At 40.3% G+C, this 19,243-nt stretch overlaps 1 protein-coding gene across 1 annotated transcript in view; it reads left to right on the top strand.

Annotated features, from left to right (window-relative positions):
- The first annotated feature begins 1,363 nt into the window (after positions 1-1,363).
- Positions 1,364-19,243, top strand: part of LOC111139961 (protein WWC3-like) — a 157,686-nt gene continuing 139,806 nt past the window's right edge. Inside the window, exon 1 of the mRNA XM_022492354.1 lies at positions 1,364-2,189. Within this exon, the coding sequence (XP_022348062.1) occupies positions 1,936-2,189 (254 nt within the window). The 5' untranslated portion in view covers positions 1,364-1,935. The remainder of the gene's footprint in view (positions 2,190-19,243) is intronic.

Genomic DNA, 19,243 nt, shown 5'->3' with positions numbered 1-19,243 from the left:
GTCACTTTTATGGAGGTTTCATTGGATGAACAAAACTCTTGACTCTACTTGCATGCTGGGAAATATGGGAAAGTACCTTTGTACTAAATGGACAGAAAATGTTTCTGATACATAATCACACCATTACAAAATATCTTTTGCAAATACAAATATTTTGAACAAACATTCAGAATAACTTCAGATAATTACATCCAATTTTTAAGACAATGGCTCTTTTCAGCAAAACTTGCAGGGTAATAAAAAAAATAGTCCAAGATTCAGGTATTCATTCATTTGAAAAAACTATGTGAGTGTCAGCTTGATGCCAGCAAAATTCTACATTCAGGAGACTTAAAAATTCCTGATTTATGGAATTTATATTTTAAGGGAATAGAGAGAAAACAAAACAACAAAATTAATATAGTATGTGAGATTATGCGTACTGTAGCATCCTTTGTTATTTGTATGTCATTTGTGCTCCTATTGCTTTTCTAAAAAAATATTTACTTTGTAGATCAAGCATCTCATAAAAACGTTTTAATGTAGGGCACCTGGGTGGCTCAGTGGGTTAAGTCTGCCTTCAGCTCAGGTCATGATCTCAGGGTGCTGAGTTGGAGCCAAGTATTGGGTTCTCTGCTCAGCAGGGAGCCTGCTTCCCCCTCTTTCTGCCTGCCTCTCTGCCTATTTGTGGTCTGTCTCTCTCTGTCAAATAAAGAATTAAAATTAAAAAAGTTTTTAGGGGCGCCTGGGTGGTTCAGTGGGTTGAGCCGCTGCCTTCGGCTCAGGTCATGATCTCAGAGTCCTGGGAAGGAGCCCCGCATCGGGCTCTCTGCTCTCTAGGGGAGCCTGCTTCCTCCTCTCTCTCTGCCTGCCTCTCTGCCTGCTTGTGATCTCTCTGTCAAATAAATAAATAGAATCTTGAAAAATAAAAAAGTTTTTATGTGACAGCTGACGAGTTAAGACTCGTAAATTCATTACCATTTTAAGGAGCTTGCCTCAAAATATGGTTATATTGTGACATAGATATATGTGGTGCACATTCTTCTTCGTATGTTTAGAGTTTCCCTTGTGGGTTCGACTTTGGTATTCATGCTATGCAGTGTGTATCAGTGGTTCCTTCTTCCATATTTAGCCTTTCAGTGTTTGGTAGGGGTGTGAAGGGTGAAGTGAAGTGTAGTTGTTTCTCTTGAGTTGCTTGAGTCATGGAGCGGAGATTTGGGCTGGTTCCATTTTGCGGCAGCGCGGGCCTGAAAAGGGTCTTGGATCTGAGCGAACATCCTGGCATTTCAGCAGTTTCATCGAGAAATGGAAGGAGGTCATCTTCGGGCACAGAAGTGGCATGAGCAGAAGAAAGAAGTGCATGAGGGAAGAGAGGAAACAAAGGACGGGTATGACTGTTGCAGAGAAAGTACAGAGGGAGCAGGACCAGCCAGTTTAAAGAGTAGAAAGGGTAGGAATCGGAATGGAGAGTGTAGGAGAAGCAGAGAAAGAGGACTTTCAGCCCTGGCAGTAGGCGAAATTGGAAGACGCAGTAGAGGGTGGAGGAAGAGCAGCGAACCAAGAAGGCAGAGCGTGAGGAGTTATAGCAGGAGTTAATGCTTGGCAAAACTGGGGGAAGACTGTAGGAGGAGTTGAGGATAGAGGGAGAAGGTGTGGCCTTTTACCACATTCTCGCCCACACCCAGCCTGGCTGGAGTGCGAGAGAAGATGGCCGTGCTTGCTTTAGGAGTGGAAGGGGCGCAAGGAATGGCTGTGCCATAACTTTGGAATGTGTCATTTGGAGCGATTGTCGGAGGCTATCTATTCGATAGTCGGTGCGCTGGCTCTGGGCGAAGAATGCACCAGGCGCGGAGGGTGGTACTGCACTGCCCCCCAAGCGTGCGGTGCTCCGGGTCTTAGTATTGACTGAGGAGGAGTATCGTGGACGCAAGGGGCGCCTACAGAGACCGTGCAGTCATGCCGTGGCTCAGCGGCGGTCGGCGGCGGTGGAGACAGCCGAGGGAAATTACGAGGAAGCTGCCGCCGCTAGCACTTCCTGTGCACTCAGCACAGCTGCCGACTCAGCCATCTCTGCCTCGGATCTCCACAGCCCGGGAGAGCGCCGAGCTGCCGCTGCCCGCCGGCTGGGAGGAGGCGCGCGACTACGACGGCCGCGTCTTCTACATCGACCACAACACGCGCCAGACGTCGTGGATCGACCCCCGCGACCGGTAAGGGCGGGGTCGCTGGCCGGGGCTGGGATCCGGGCTCTCCATCCCTTGGGCTCTGGGAGGAGATCGAGGAAGCCCGGAGGCCTCCGGGTCCGGGCGAAGATCGCGTGTCTTCGGGGCCCCGGCGGGGCTCCGGGCTCCCCTCGCCCCCACCCTGGGGTCTTGGACGAGGATCGAGGCGCCCCTCTCCGGCCTCGAGGCTCCGGAGTGCGGAGCCCCGGCCGCCTCCCGGCCCCCGCTGCGGGGCCGGCACAGTGACTTGGTTCCCTCACGTCACCCGCTGACCGGCGCCTGGAAGCTGGGCGCCTGGAATTTCCTCTCCCAGGGCTGACCGATGGCCCTCTTTTCCTTTTTCCGCCGGGGCCTCGCCCATCCCTCCCGGGCCTCGGCGGCCCACCGCCCCCGGCCCCGCGGCGGCCAGATGAGCTGTCATCTTGGAGCAGAAACGTGCGCTCCAGCTTCGTGGTGTGGGTTCCTTGTCTGGCGGGCTCAGCCTAGTTTCCAACCAAAGACTGCTGCCAGATGGGCCACTTGAGGGATTCCCAGTTCTTTCGGAGCTGGGAGAGCCTGCTCCCAGACCGTGCTGGTTGCTCTTTAGCGCCTTTTAAACAACCGACTTGAAATTCTGATTGAAGTAGCCTTGCGTACTGCAGCCAGAATGGAATATGATTAGACCCATATGCTTTTGGAGTAAACGGATATCACCACTTGAATAGAATTTTCTTTTAAAATGTATGAACACAAGTTTAAATTGCCGTTTACTTCTGTAAATAAATACTATAAAGTAAAAACTGTTCTTCCAAAAGCACTACCAGATTATATTCATTAACTGAATGTAAGAACATTTTTCCTTAACTTTCCTTAACTTTCTATTCCATTGTCAAGTAGAGTCACTATTTCTAGTGCATATGTTTCTAGCTGCATATGTAAGGATGCATTTCTTGTGTAATTGGGAATTCTGTTGAAGTCGAGTGTTCGCAGTAGTTATCTGATACGTTGTACTATCTGAAGCACTATCTGTTCATACTGTTCCTCTGTGCCATAAAGGAAATGCTGCAGACTTCCCAGTAATTTTAAGACTTAAAAATGTGCAGTGTAATAACGTTGCTCCTGCTTTCTCCTTACCACTGACTAGCACTGCCATTTGATAATAAACTCTGTAAGCCAGATGCCCCCAAATTATTGTTTCAACATATGTCTGGGTCAAGATAGGAGAAGGCAAAACAAAGCAAAAACGATTTTGGTTCCCTAACATTCTCTCTGAACATTGCAACCTTTTTGACTCAGTAATTTATAAGAATCCTCACACAATTTTTTTATGTTAGAAATATGAAACTTGAAAATCAGGTGACAATGCATAATTTTAACCAAAGATAATAGCCACAACTGTCTGACCAAGGCTTGGATGACTATAAAATGAGTACAACTGGTTGGCTCATTTTTTTTGCTGCATATCTTTTAAAGCACTAACAACTGGAAAATGAGCCAATTCATTTTCTTTCTTTTTTTTTTTTTTTAAGATTTTATTTATTTATTTGACAGACAGAGATCACAAGCAGGCAGAGAGGCAGGCAGAGAGAGAGGGAAGCAGTTTCCCTGCTGAGCAGAGAGCCCGATGTGGGGCTTGATCCCAGGACTCTGGAATCATGCATGACCTGAGCCGAAGGCAGAGGCTTTAACCCACTGAGCCACCCAGATGCCCGCCAATTCATTTTCTTAATTAAAAGATATTTATGGGGCACTTGTGTGGCTCAGTGGGTTAAAGCTTCTACTTTGGCTCAGGTCATGATCCCAGGGTCCTGGGATCAAGCCCCACAGCGAGCTCTCTGCTCAGCAGGAAGCCTGCTGCCCCCTCTCTCTCTACCTGTCTCTCTGCCTACTTGTGATCTCTGTCTGTCAAATAAATAAATAAAATCTTTAGGGCGAAAAATATTTTTAAACTTTTTTTTTTCCCCCAATGTTTTAGACAAAAACGCACCAAATGAGGAGATGGGGAGGGAGGAAAAGGAGACAGAAAGAATCTTTTTTTTTTTTTTAAAGTTTATTTATTTATTTATTTGAGAGAGAGAGAGAGAGAGAGAGAATGAGAGAGATCACAAGTAGACAGAGAGAGGGAAGCAGGCTCACTGCTGAGCAGAGAGCCCCATGTGGGACTCAATCCTAGGACCCTGAGATCATGACCTGAGCCGGAGGCAGCAGCTTAACCCACTGAGCCACCCAGGCGCCCGGAGATGGGAAGAATCTTAAGCAGATCCCATGACTGGGCTCCCTGCAGAGCTGGATCTGACCACCCTGAGATCATGACCTATGCTGAAATCAAGACTACAACCCTTAACTGAGTGAACTACCAGATGCCCCCCAAATGAGTCAATTCAAAATACTGCTTCGCTTAGAACAGAATAAAGTATTTTACAACATTTTCATTGTTTTGAATGGAAATTGATAATGAAAACTTCAGTGTATTAATTTTTGTTTTATAATATAACAAACAACATAGGTGAGCAGATTATCATAGAAATCAGAATGTAGAATCATCTCCATATAATTCATGCTCATTATCTGTTTCTTTTTATAAAAATTAGTTTGTATTATTGAATGACCTATTTTTGTATTTAGGCATTTTATTTTTTTAAATTTCAAAATTTATTTTTTTGTTTGAGTAGCAGGTTTAAAAAAAGTACTTCTTCCAATGCTAGAAGTACCAGTCCAGTTTTTGTAGGGGACTTTCCCTTAAAACTTCTAATTAATGATTACTACATAGCAATAATTTATGATTCTAAATTCTAAATTCCAAATTCACTGTCTGCATCTGATCCTTTTGGATGATGTATGATCTGCACATACACCCTAAGCCTAACCCTAACCACATAACATTCAAATAGAGAACAGTTAAGAAAGAAGGTAATTAATAGTGCTTTAAAGAAAATGAAAATAAATGAAGGTAGCAGATTAGATATATATTGTTGCTGACTTAACACACTGTTGTATACATAATTTAATATAAATCATAATAGCACAAGATATGCAACTTTAAGCAAAGTTATTTAAGGCCGAGAGTTCTAAACAAAATCTCACCTAGAATTTTAGAGCAATTCCATCCACAGTATGTTCAAGAGCACTGGTATTTGCAACCAAGGGAATATTGGCAAGTTACTGTAACAGTAGTTTTATTTTTATTTTTTATAAAATTTTATTTATTTGAGAGAGAGAGAGCACAAGCAGGGGGAGCAGAGATAGAAGCAGGCTTCCCTCTGAGCAAGGAGCATCAGTCAGGGGTAATCCTAGAACCCCAGAATCATACCCAGTGCAGATGCCCAACTCCCAGGTGCCCCTGTAACAATACTTTTAAAAAGCTATACTATGGTCTCCTGGGTGGTTCAGTCAGTTAAATGTGTGCTGTTGGCTCAGGTCATGATCTCTGGGTCCTGGGATCAAGTCTGGCATCGAGCTCCATGTTCAGGAGTCTGCTTTTGCCGGTCCCTGGAGTTGGTGTTCTCTTTCATGATCTCTCTCTCAAATGAATAAATAAAATGTAAAAAACAAAAACAGAAATTAAAAAGCTATACCAAAGGAGGTTTCAGCTTAAGAAATATCTTTAGAGATGTGGCTAAAAACTCAGTATTTTAAATTTTTATTGTAAACTTATCTTAGGTTTGTTATTTCTGTAAATCAATACTATATATATATATAATTTTTCTAGTTAGTCTGGTTTCATAGCTGAAAACTTGTTGAAAAATATAGTTAATGTACCATTTCTGTGGCTTGTGGTTTCTGTGGGTGAGTCTTATGTGTTTTACATTCATGGTACATGTGTTGGGTATATTATTGATTTAGGATTTGAAGACCACTTTATAAAAAGATATTTAGGGAAAGAAATAAGGGAAAAATAGTTTTGCCTACTTTGGAAGTATTCAGTGTCCTTGAAACTTGCTTAAATACATGCTTTCTGTGGAGTTTTGATATTAGCTTATAAGTGGGCACCAACTTCATCGATATAGGAGTGACATAACTTTGTGGAGGTTTAAGGAGCACAATTTAATGCTTTCATGAACATATACATTGCAAATGCCTATCTTAAAAGGCATTTTTCATTTCCTTTGGATATATAGCCATAAGTGATATTGTTTGATCATATAGTAGTTCTACTTTTAATTTTTGAGGAACCTCCATGCTGTTTCCCAGAGTGGTTGCACCAGCTTGCATTCCCACCAACAGTGTAGGAGGGTTCCCCTTTCTCCACATCCTTGCCAACATCTGTTGTTTACTGACCTGTTAGTTTTAGTCATTCTGACTGGTGTGAGGTGATACCTCACTGAGGTTTTGATTTGCATTTCCCTGATGAAGAATGAAGTTGAGCATCACTACATCATTTTCATGGATCCTTTGGCTGTCTGTATATCTTTCTGGGAAAAATGTCATTGAGATTCTCCATCATAAGAAGACATCTCCCATTCCATAGGTTGCCTTTTTATTTCAGTGGTTGTTTCCTTTGATTTTTACTTATACTTTTGGTACCAAATCCAGAAGTTTTTGCCCAAACCAATGTCAAGGAGCTTTCCCTCTGTGTTTTCTTTTAGGAGTTTTATAGTTAGAGGCCTTACATTTAAGCCATTAATCCATTTTTAGTTTATTTTTGTAAGTGGTATATGATAGGGACCCAGCTTTCTTCCATATGTGCATTGCTATTGTGAATGGAATTGTGTTTTCCATTTTTATTTTAGAGTTTCTCACTGTAAGTGTATAGATAAACAACTGGACATCATTATAATGTGTCTGATCTCATTAATTCATTCTAATAGTCATTTAGTTGACTCCTTGGGATTTTTGATGTACAAAATCATGTCGTCTGAGTAGAAGTATGTTACTCTTTTCTTTATTATTGGGATATGTTTTATTCCTGTTCCTTGCCTTGTTGCCTCTTCTACAACCTGCCCTACAATGCTGAATTGGAGCAGTCAGAGCATGTTCTTGTCTTGTTCCTGGTATTAGGAGAAACCATTCATTTTTTACAAACTCTGGTATTAGCTGTGAAGTTCTTTTTTTTTTTTTTTTTTTTTTATTTATTTGACAGAGAGAGATCACAAGTAGGCAGAGAGGCAGGCAGAGAGAGAGAGGAGGAAGCAGGCTCCCCACTGAGCAGAGAGCGATGCGGGACTTGATCCCAGGACCCCGAGATCATGACCCGAGCCAAAGGCAGAGGCTCAACCCATTGAGCCACCCAGGCGCCCCTATCATAGAAGACTTTTGAACTTTGTTAGATGCTTTTTGTTCTGTCCTTGAGAAGATCATGTGATTTGTGCAGTCTTTACATATATGTCTTTTTTTTTTTTTTTAAGATTTTATTTATTTGACAGAGAGAGACACAGTGACAGAGGGAACATAAGCAGGGAGAGTGGGAGAGGGGAGAAGCAGGCTTCCCGCTGAGCAGGGAGCCCAATTTGGGACTTCATACCAGGACTCTGGGATCATGACTTGAGTGGAAGGCAGTTGCTTAAGGACTGAGCCTCCCAGGTGCCCTGTCTTCAGGTTCACTAATTCCTTCTTTTGCTGGTTCAGATATACTGTTGAGCTACTCTAGTAAAATTTTCATTTCTGATAGTGTAACTTTTTATTCCATAAATTCAGTTTGGTTCCTTAAGGAAAAATATCCATTTATTGATGTTTTCCTTTTGCTGTGGCGTTGTTATCCCACATTCCTCTACTTTTATAATCATACTTTCTGGCTACTTTGAAATATTTTTTCTGCTAAGTCTAATATTTTATATATATATATATTCTGCTAGTCTAAAATTATATCTGTTAAGTCTAATATTTTTTCTGCTAAGAGTGCATTCTTGTAAGTAATGTTTTTTTACTACTTTTTTGGACCAATGTATAAGGCATGTTTTCCTTGTATTTCCCATAATGTTTATTTTGGGGGGTGGTTGGGGGATTGAAAATTACAGATGCTACAGATTGTAGCAACACTGTGTAGGGGACCCTCATTCCTTGCCTTCCTCCCCCACCTCTGAGGTTATTTGGGTATTTAGTGATTCACTGCATTGGTTTATTTTGGTTTGTTTCATTATGTTTCATTTTTAGTGCAGTCTATTTCCTAGTCCTCTCCCCATCTCAGTCCCCCAGGATCACCCTATAGCACTGTTAAGGGTCTGGTTTTGCTTCTAGAGAGGCAAAGCTTTGAATATTCCCACGATCACCCTATGTGACAGCGATGCTGAAATGGCTCTCATTTTTGTTTTCTCTGACTACACCTGACTGTTAAATTCCACTAACTGCTATTGTATTGCTCTCTTTTTTTCAACAATGTCTAGAGGCATCAGTTGCTTTACAGACTAATTCACTCAAATTGTAAAGGGATTTTTTTTTTAAAGATTTTATTTTTTATTTTATTTGAGAGAGAGACAGTGAGAGAGAGCATGAGCGAGGAGAAGGTCAGAGAGAGAAGCAGACTCCCCGCGTAGCCGGGAGCCCGATGCGGGACTCGATCCCGGGACTCCAGGATCATGACCTGAGCTGAAGGCAGTCGTCCAACCAACTGAGCCACCCAGGCGTCCCTGTAAAGGGATTTTTGAAAGAAGGTATTCTGAGGTCCGGGTTTAATATTTATCCTGACCCAGGAAAGCTCTTCTTACCTACTTACTCACATTTGGTCTCTGTGAAGTAGGCAGTTTACAGGGCATAGGCTGTATTTGTATTTTAGAGCCACAAATGTCCTCCCAGTTACATTTCAGTGCAAATTCCATTTTTTTCTGAAAATACCCATGGGGCGCCTGGGTGGCTCAGTGAGTTAAAGCCCCTGCATTCGGCTCAGGTCATGATCCCAGGGTCCTGGGATTGAGCCCCGCATCATTGGGTTCTCTGCTCAGCAGAGAGCCTGCTTCCCTTCCCTCTCAATCTGCCTGCCTCTCTGCCTACTTGTGATCTCTTTCTGTCAAGTAAATAAATAAAATCTTAAAAAAAAAAAAAAAAAAAGGAAAGTACCCTTAGGTTTAACTTTTTCTATCTTTTGTTGCAAATGAGCTCTGTTCCTTTGGTAACAGATAGGGGCTATGTGTTTATGACCTTCTCTTCCAGGCAGAATCTCCCAAGACTCCATAGCTGGGAGGGTGGAGGAGACAAAGACACACTTCACTGTGAGTGACATCATTGGTTTAGGAGCAGGGGTCTCAGCAGAGTAAGGGCAGTTGCTGGAGGTCTTCTCGTTTTGTGTCTCCTGAAACCACTCTGTGGGGGTAGTCAAGCTATCTAGAGGGCTCAATTTTTTTCTAAACAGTATCTAAAGAAAATGTTACTTTATAGGAGAGTTTCTCAAACTCCAGTGTAGTGACTTTGGGACTGTACCACTTTCAGTTGTGTTTGCTATCTTGTGTAATGTAGTGTTTGAGCCTTTTTGACCTCCAGCTATGCTAACATCTGTGTCATCAATTATGACACCTAGAATGTTTCTAGCATTTCCAAAAGTCCCTGGAAGGAGGGGATAGCAAAACAAGGTCATCTAGAGTTTAGAAACACTATGCTACTGCCAGGTTGTTTAAATGTTTCATCTGTTAGAGCTGTTTGTTTCATGTAGATTAATATGATCTTGGATATAATATAGCATGTGTAATAGTACAGAAGACTAATTTCTGTGTTTGGGTGAAAAATGGATTCCATTTAAATGGAAAGATTTGACATACTCTTTTTACTGTATAGCAGTGCTAATACTAGTAAATTAAACTATGGACACCCTTTTTAAAAAGAGTAGTACTTTGTGGGGTTTTTTTTTAAGAGCAGTTTTAGATTTACAGCAGAATTGAGCAGAATACGAAGAATAACATCACTATCATGGGAGCATGACTCATTCCTCCTATCTCTCCCTTTGATCAGCAGCTAATTAGATGTCCATAAGCAAAACAAAATGTCTTACATCTTACACCAAGAGCCCGAGGAGCTTTCTGGTCCACCTGTGCAACTGAAAGTAGGTAGATAGGACCTCAGTAGGAGCTATAGACCCAAGGCAGTTAGTGAGCCTGTACCCTGTACCACCCCTAGTTGCCATGGTGGTAGTGGAACGGTGGGACAACAAAACTGGGGTGGACGCCCACAGGCAAGAGAAGTTGTGGAGCTCCTGCCTTTGAATAGGGGAGAATCTGGCACAGCACTGCTGTGGAGAAAAAAGAATTTGAATTCGGAGGAGAGGGAGGAACTTGGCAAAGCTTCCCCCTTTTCAGGGTGGTACTACAAGGGGAGATAACCTGTTTGGCAGGACCTGCAGTAACCACTCTGGCAGAGGAAGTGGGAAGTAGTGAATTTACTGCCTGTGTCTCTTGGGTCCATTATGACTGGAGAAACCTGTTTTCTCTCCAGCAGCACCTGGATGTCTGAAGATGAACCCTGACTGGGGGTGAAGGGAGAGGGAAGGGAAGGAGGCGAAGAAGAATGCCAACGGCGATTAAAGGATTGCATTTCTTACTGTCTGCTTAGGAATTCAGCAAATTTATATTGCCTGCAAAGGTCTGGGAGGGCCCATTACCATCTGGTAGTGACACCTCTGAAGCCCCAACTGCTTAACTCACATCTCCCGGTACCCAGCTGCTCTCTGTATACATTCCCAAGTGTATCCATTGTGAGGGAACTCTGGAATATGGGAAGGGTTTTCCAATTATAGGCCAAGGTCGTGGGGTAAGGGATAACCCACAGATTTGACAGCACTGCATCCTGGAATACAAAAGAAAGGCGTCTAATAGCCAGCCAGTTAAATTATAACACAGAAGACAGAAAACGCTAATTTAAAAAGGTGTCTTTTATTTTAAATGTGAAAGCAGAGACACTCATTCAAACACAATCAAGTCAAGGAAATGTGTGACAAAAATAAAGTGAACGTTGTCTAATAGCTAAGCTCAAAGGCATGGAATATTGTAATCTAGTTCACAATGTTCAAAATAGCTATTAGAAACAAATTCAGTGAACTATAAGAAAACTCAGAAAAGCAATTGATAAATAGATACAGGGCTAAAATTAATGAGCAGAAGCAGTTCTTAACCAAATATATTGACATTCTCATAAAGCCACAAAGAAATTTCTAGAGAAGAGAACTCAAGAAATGAAGAAGAAAAATGCAATAGAGAGCATCAGTAGCAACATAGATGAGACAGAAAGAATACTGACTTGGAGGATAGAGAAATAATACAGTTAGGAAAAGAGAAAGAACTAAGACTATTTTATTTTAAGTGAAGAAAAACCCTGTGAGGGCTATCATATTTGATCAGAGAGGCAAATATTAGAATAATTTGAATTCCAGAAGGAGAAGGCAGGGAAAAGGCAGAGAGTGTATTTTAAAGAACTTCCCAAACTGGGGAAAGACTTGTACATACCAGTGCTCAAAACTAACAGAACCCCCTAGTATCTTTTAAAAATTTTTAAAATTATTTTTTACTTTTATTAACATCTAGTGTATTATTTGCCCCAGGGGTACAGGTCTGTGAATCATCAGGCTCACACATTTCACAGCACTCACCATAGCATATACCTTTCCCAGTGTCCATAACCCAACCACCCTATCACTTTCCCCTCCCCCCCACAACCATCAGTTTATTTCCTGAGATTAAGAGTCTCTTATGGTTTGTCTCCTTCCCGATCCCATCTTGTTTCATTTTTTCCTTTCCTGCCCTTCACTGCCCCCGCCCTGCCTCTCAAATTCCTCATATTAGTGAGATCATATGGTAATTGTCTTTCTCTGATTGACTTATGTTGCTCAGCTTAATACCCTCTAGTTCCATCAATGTCATTGCAAATGGCAAGATTTCATTTCTTTTGATGGCTGCATAGTATTCCATTGTATATATACACCACATCTTTATCCATTCATCTGTTGATGGACACCTATATTCTTTCCATAGTTTTGGTATGGTGGACATTGCTGCTATAAACATTGGGGTGCATGTGCCCCTTTGGATTACTACATTTGTATCTTTAGGGTGAATACCCAGGAATGCAATTGCTGGGTTTTAGGTAGCTCTGTTTTCAACTTTTTGAGGAACCTCCATGCTGTTTTCCAGAGTGGCTACACCAGCTTGCATTTCCTCAAACAGTGTAGGAGGGTTCCCCTTTCTCCGCATCCTCGCCAGCATCTGTCATTTCCTGACTTGTTAATTTTAGCCATTCTGACTGGTGTGAGGTGGTAGCTCATTGTGGTTTTGAATTGTATTTCCCTGATGTTGAGTGATGTGGAGCACTTCTTCATGGTGTCTGTTGGCCATCTGGCTGTCTTCTTTGCAGAAATGTCTTTTTGTGTCTTCTGTCCATTTCTTCATTGGATTATTTGTTCTTCGAGAATACCCTAGTATCTTAGTGCAAAAAAGACCTTTTCCAAGACACAGTATAACGAAAATGTCAAAAATAAAGATAGAGGATCTTAAAGGTATCCAGGAAGAAGGAAAACAAGGAACAAAGGAATGATGGAATGAAAGAAAAGAGGGAGGGAGGGAGGAGAGGAGAGAGGGAAGAGGAAAGGGAGAGAGAGAGAGAGAGAGAGAGAGGAATCAATCAATCAATCCCCATCCTCTCAACACATCTATCAGCAAAAACTTCACAGGCCAGGAGATAGTGGAATGACATTATTTAAAAGGTTGAAAGGTAAACATTGCCAGCCAAGAATAATTTATCTGGCAAAGTTATCCTTCAGACATGAGGAAAAACAAAAGTTTTCTCAGACAAATAGAAGTGGCCTTGCAAGAAATGCTAAAATGAGATCCTTAAGCTAAAATAGAAAGATGCTAATCAGTGACATGAAAATATATGAAAGTACACATCACACTGGTAAGCATGAAAAATGCAGTCAGAATTAGAGAATTTAATATGAGATAGTTTGCCCACATAATTACAGTGTAAAGATTATAGGAAAGGTATTAAAAATTACTATAGTTACATAATTTGTTAGTAAACAACATGAAAAGAAGTAAATTGTGACAAAATATATAAAAAATACAAGAAGGAGGAGTAAAGGGGTGCAGACTTCCTAGGTGAATGGAGATAAGTTATTACAAGTAGGAATGGAATGTTTTGGCTATGAGATGTTCTCTGTAAGCCTCATGGTAACCACAAAGCAAAAACCTTGAGTAGACTCCTGAAGCAGTTAAAAAAAAAAATGGAAACAGCATACAACTGTGGAAATCCACCAATTTATAAAGGCATGTAGAAACAGGGAGAAGAAACAATGGAGATACAGAAAAAAAGAGGAGCCAGTGAAAAGACAGTAGTAGTTAGTCCTTACATAGCAGTAATTACTCTGTGTATAAGTTTATATTGGATTTACCAATCAAAAACTACAGACTGGTTGGATGGATATAAAAAAGAAGGAGAAGAGGAAAGAGAGGAGGAGAAGGAGGTTGAGAAGAGGAAGAAGGAGAAGATTCAATTATTTGCTGTCTACAGAAGATTTATATAAGCTCCAAAGGCACACATGTGCTCAAAGTGAAGGGATAGAATTAGATGCTACACACAGGTGGAAACCAAAAGTGGAGCAGCCAACTTCTATCAAACAAAGTAGACTTCAAAGTAAAAATAGTAACAAAAGGCAAGGTCATTATAAAATGCTGAATGGATTGATGCACGAAGATATAACAATCACAAATATATATGTACTCAACTTCAGAGAACCAATAAATCTAAAGGGAGAAATGGGCCACAATATAGTAATAGTAGGGAACTTCGGATTGATCATCCAGATGGAAATCAAGAAAGTAGAAATCATCCAGATAAAAATCAAACTGAACCATATTTTAGGGCAGATTGATAGGATATATTGAACTTTCTAGCCAACATCAGAAGGATGCCCATTCTTCTCAAGTGCCCATACAACATTTTGCAGAATAGATCATATAACATAGAAAACAGTCTTAGCAAATTTAAGAAGACTTAAATAATACCATCTGTCTTTTTCCTTTCTTCTTTAAAAATTTTTTTTAAAGATCTTATTTATTTATTTGACAGAGAGCATGAGCAGCGGGAGGTGGAGAGGGAGAAAGAGAAAAGCAGACTTTCTGCTGAGCAGGGAGCCCAACGTGGGGCTCGATGCTAAGGTCTTTGGGATCATGACCTGAACTGAAGGCAGACATTTAACTGACAGAGCCACCCAGGTGCCCTCCCATTGGTCTTTTCTGACAATAATGGTATGAACATAAAAATCAACAACAAAAGGAAACTGGGAAAACCAACATTTATGTGGAAAGTAACGACACACTTCTTAGCAATTAATGGGTTAAAGAAGAAATCAAAAGGGAAGTCAAGAGTATTGCAAACAGGTCTCAGCCGGAACCCGCTTATCCCTCTGCCCACTGCTCCCCCTGCTTGTCTTCTTTTTTGACAAATAAGTAAATAAAAATGAAAAAGAATGGAGGCAAGACAAAAAAAAAAGTCATCCAGATTTGAGAGGAAGAAGTAAATCTGTCATTATTTATAGACTTGATTTTGTATATAGAAAATCCCAAGACTAAATAAAAAACCCGTTGTGGGGGTGGAAACCCCATTGGAACCAATCAGTGGATTTAGTACAGTTGCTGGATATAAAATTCACATACACCAATCATGTGCATTTCCATACACTAAAAATGAAATTTTTGTAAAAGAAACAAAACTGTCCTATTCACAACAGTATCAAAAATTTAAAAATACTTGGATATTAATTTAACCAAGTAGATGAAAGATCCTTGCGATGAAAGATAGAAGACTGTTGAAAGAAATCAAGACACAGATGGAAAGACATATTAATGGATTGTAAGAATTCATATTGTTAAAATGTGGATAGTAGCTAAAACCATTTTAGAGTCAACACAGTCTCTCTCTAAATTTCAGTGGTGTTCTTCACAGAAATAGAAAAAAGAATTAAAAAATTTGTGTGGAAACACACACACACACACACACACACAAACACAACTAAATAGCCAGACCAGGCCTCAGAAAGAAGAAGAAAGTTGAGGATTCACACTTCCTGATTTGATAGCATATACAAGCGATAGTTATTAAAACAATCTTGAACATCCGTAAAAATAGACAAACAGACCAGTGGAGCAGAGTGAAGAGAAGAAATAAACCCACACATACCCAGCTATTCAATGTTTGGCAGGAGATCCAAGAACACTCAATAGGGAAAGGATGCTCTCTTCAACAAAATGTGTTGGAAAAACTGGATAAATAACTTTATAACAATAAATGGACCCCTCACATAAACTCAAAATGGACCAAAGTCTTACACGCAAGAAGTGATACCGTAAAACTAGACTAAGATATAGGGCAGCACTCCTCAGCACTAGAGCACAAAAACAAAAGCAAAACCAGCAAGTGGAGCACATTGAATTTAAGTGTGTGCATAGCGAAAGAAACAACAAAATGACAAGGCAACCTACTGAATGGGAGAAAATTTTTGCAAATATAGATTGGTAAGAGGTTAATGTTAAAAATATGTAAAGCACTCACATAAAAAACACAAAAACAAAAAACTCATACAGCTCATTAACAACAAAAATACCTGATTAAAAAATAGGCAGAGGAACTAAGTAGACTTTTCTCAAAAGTTACGTAGAGATGACCAAATAGCTACATGGGAAGATGGTCAACATCACTAATTATTAGCGAAATGCAGATCAAAACCACAAGGTAACTCCTCATACCTGTTAGAATGGGTAGCAACAGTTGAGACCAGAGATAACAGCTATTTGTGAGGGTGTAGAGAACAAGAGAATTCTTTTTTTTTTTTTTTAAGATTTTATTTATTTATTCGACAGAGAGAGAGAGAGATCACAAGTAGGCAGAGAGGCAGGCAGAGAGATAGGGGGAAGCAGGCTCCCTGCTGAGTAGAGAGCCCGATGTGGGGCTCGATCCCAGGACCCCGAGATCATGACCTGAGCCGAAGGCAGAGGCTTACCCCGCTGAGCCACCCAGGTGCCCCAACAAAATTGTTTTATACTTTTGGCAGAAATGTAAGCCATATGGGTAAAAATATGAAAGTTCCTAAAAAAATTTAGATTGCCATATGATCCAGCAATTCCTCTTCAGGTATTTACCCAAAGGATCTGAAAAGAATGTATCAAAAAGATTTATTAACTTCCATTATTTGTTGAAGCATTATTCATAATGATCAAGATAGAGAAACAGTCTAAGTAGTCATCAACAGATAATAAGATGCGAAGTGTGTGTGTGTGTGTGTGTGTGTGTGTGTGTGTGTGTGTGTGTATGTGTAGATGATAGGTAAAGAAATAGAGGAGTGCCTGGGTGGCTCAGTTGGTTAAGTGTCTGCCTTCTACTCAGGTCATGATCCAGGGTTCTGGGATTGAGCCCTGCATTAGGCTTCCTGCTCAGTGAGGAACCTGCTTCTCAGTGAGGAGCCTCACTCCTCTGTCTAAGCTCGTGCTTTCCCTCTCATTCTCTATCTCAAATAAATAAATAAACCTTAAAAAAAGATAGATAGATGATAGATAAATAAATAGAAAGAGGATAGATAGGTGATTATCAACCATGAAAAAAAGGAGATCTTGCCATTTGTAACAACTTGGATGGATCTTGAGGGTATTATGCTGAGTGAAAAAAGTCAGAAAGGCAAATACCATGTGATCTCACTTACATCTGGAAACCTTAAGAGGTAAAACTTGTTAAAACAGTAAAATGGTGGCTATCAGGGTGTGGGGAGCTGGCAATAGGACAGATGTTGTATAAGGGTACAAACTTACAACAAGTAGGAAATAAGTTCTAATGCATGATATAATGAATATAGACAATAATTTTGTATTATAGTCATCAAACTTGCTAAGAAATATCACCAAACTTGCTAATAAATAAATAAATAAATAAATAAAAAGATGTGATTAAATGATACAATAGATGCGCTAATGATCGCTACAAAAGCAATCGTAGTACAAATGAACTTGTACACATTCAGCTTACACAATGTTATATGCCAGATGTATTTCAGTAAAATAAATAAAACTCTTGGGATTACCAAATAACACAATAATTTAAAACAGCATCAATAATGAATTACATAAGTAAAATCTAAATGGCCATTTTTTTTTAATAGAGGGGAAAGTAACAGTGATTTTTCATATTTCCCCTTCTCTACAAGTGTATATTTGTAGGTCTCCACTAGACTGGTACATTATCACTATCGTCCACTATGTTACCAATCCCCTGTCAGTATCCCTCACTGCAGTTGTACCTTTGTTAAAACTGATGCATAATTATTGACACATAATTATTACTCAAAATCTGTAGTTTACATCAGGTTTCACTCTTGATGTTCCACATGGGTTTGGACAAATGTATAATGGCATATGTGTATCTACCATTACATCATATGGAATATTTACTCTAAAAACCTTCTCTACTTGCCTTTTCATCCTTTCCTTCCATCCAAAACTTTGCAAGCCACTCTTTCCCCAGGTTTTTGTTTTTTTTTTTTTAAGATTTTATTTATTTGTCAGAGAGAGACCATGAGCAGGGGGAGGAGCAAGCAGAGGGAGAAGCAGGCTCCTGCTGTGAAGGACCCTGGGATCCTAGGCAAAAGGCAACTGCTTAACTGACTGAGCCACCCAGGTGTCCCTTTCCTCAGGTTTTTAATAGAATGTCATATAATTGGAATCATATAATATGTAGTCTTTTCAGATTGTCGTCTTCCACTTAGAAACATGTACATAAGTTTCTTCCGTGTCTTTTTATGGCTTGATAGCTCACTTATTTTTAGCAGTGAATAATTTCCCATTGTCTAAATATATCACAATTTTTCCGTTCACTCACTGGGAGATACCGTATTTACTTCCAGGTTTTAGAAATTACGAGCTATATAAACATCAGTGAACAGTGTTTTCTATTGATAATAAGTTTTCAGTTCTCTGTGGATAAATACCAAAGAGAGTGATCTTGGATGATGAGTGTTTAGTTTTTAAAAAACCCTCCAAATTGTCTTTAAAAGTGGCTGTACCTCTTTGGGTCACTACCACCAAGGAAAGAGTTCCTATTGCTCCATATCCACATTCATTTGTTGGCATTGTTCTGATAGGTGTGCAGTGATACCTCGTTGTTGTAATTTGCATTTCTCTAATGACAAGGATTATGGAAAATGTGCTTTGTCACCTGCGTATCTTCTTTGGTTAAGTGTCTGTTATGGCTTTTAGATCATTTAATTGAGTGCTTGTTTTCTTATTGTTTGGTTTTAAATGTTCTTCTTATACTTTGGATATGAAAACAAAAAAGCAGTTGCTTTTTTTATCAGGAATGTCTTTTGCAAGTGTTTTCCCTAGTCTGCGGCTTGTCTGCTTATTATCTTGACATTGTCTTTTACAAAGCTGAGGTATTTAATTTTAATAAAGTCAGTATTATCCATTATTTTATTTTTCATGGATTGTGCCTTTAGTTTTTTTTTTTTTTTTACAGATTTTATTTATTTGTCAGAGAGAGTGGGAGAGCACAATCAGGGGGAGCGGCAGACAGAGGGAAAAGCAGCTGCCCCAGAGCAGGGAATCTGATGTGGGACTCCATCCTGTGACCCTGGGATCATGACCTGAGCTGAAGGCAGACCCTTAACTAACCGAGTGACCCAGGTGTTCTGTGCTATTGTTTTCTATCTAAAATGCTTCCATACCCAATGTCATCTGGGCTTTTTTTTTTATCTCTAGTATTTTTTTAAAATTTTCTTTAAATGTTTTATTTACTTATTTGACAGAGATCACAAGTAGGCAGAGAGGCAGGAGGCAGGGTGTAGGGGGGAAAGGGGAAAGCAGAGAGCAGAGAGCCTGATGAGAGAGAGCAGAGAGCCTGATGCCGGGCTCGATCCCAGAATCCCTGGGATCATAACCTGAGCCGAAGTCAGAGGCTTAAACCACTGAGCCACCCAGGTGCCCTGGGGGAGAAAGAATCTTAAGCAAGCTCCATTCCCAGCATGGAGCCTGACCTGGGGCTAGATCTCATAACTCTGAGATCATGACCTGAGCTGAAACCATGTCCGTGCTTAACCCACTGAGCCACCCAGGCGCCCCATCTCTACTAATTTTATAGTTTTGCCTTTTTCTTTTTTCTTTTTTTTTTTT

This window comes from Enhydra lutris, unplaced genomic scaffold (assembly GCF_002288905.1).
Source record: "Enhydra lutris kenyoni isolate GAN:26980312 unplaced genomic scaffold, ASM228890v2 scaffoldscaffold130, whole genome shotgun sequence".
Lineage (NCBI taxonomy): Eukaryota > Metazoa > Chordata > Mammalia > Carnivora > Mustelidae > Enhydra > Enhydra lutris.
Note: the sequence above shows the minus strand (reverse complement) of the source record. Positions and strands in the feature narration are given on the sequence as shown.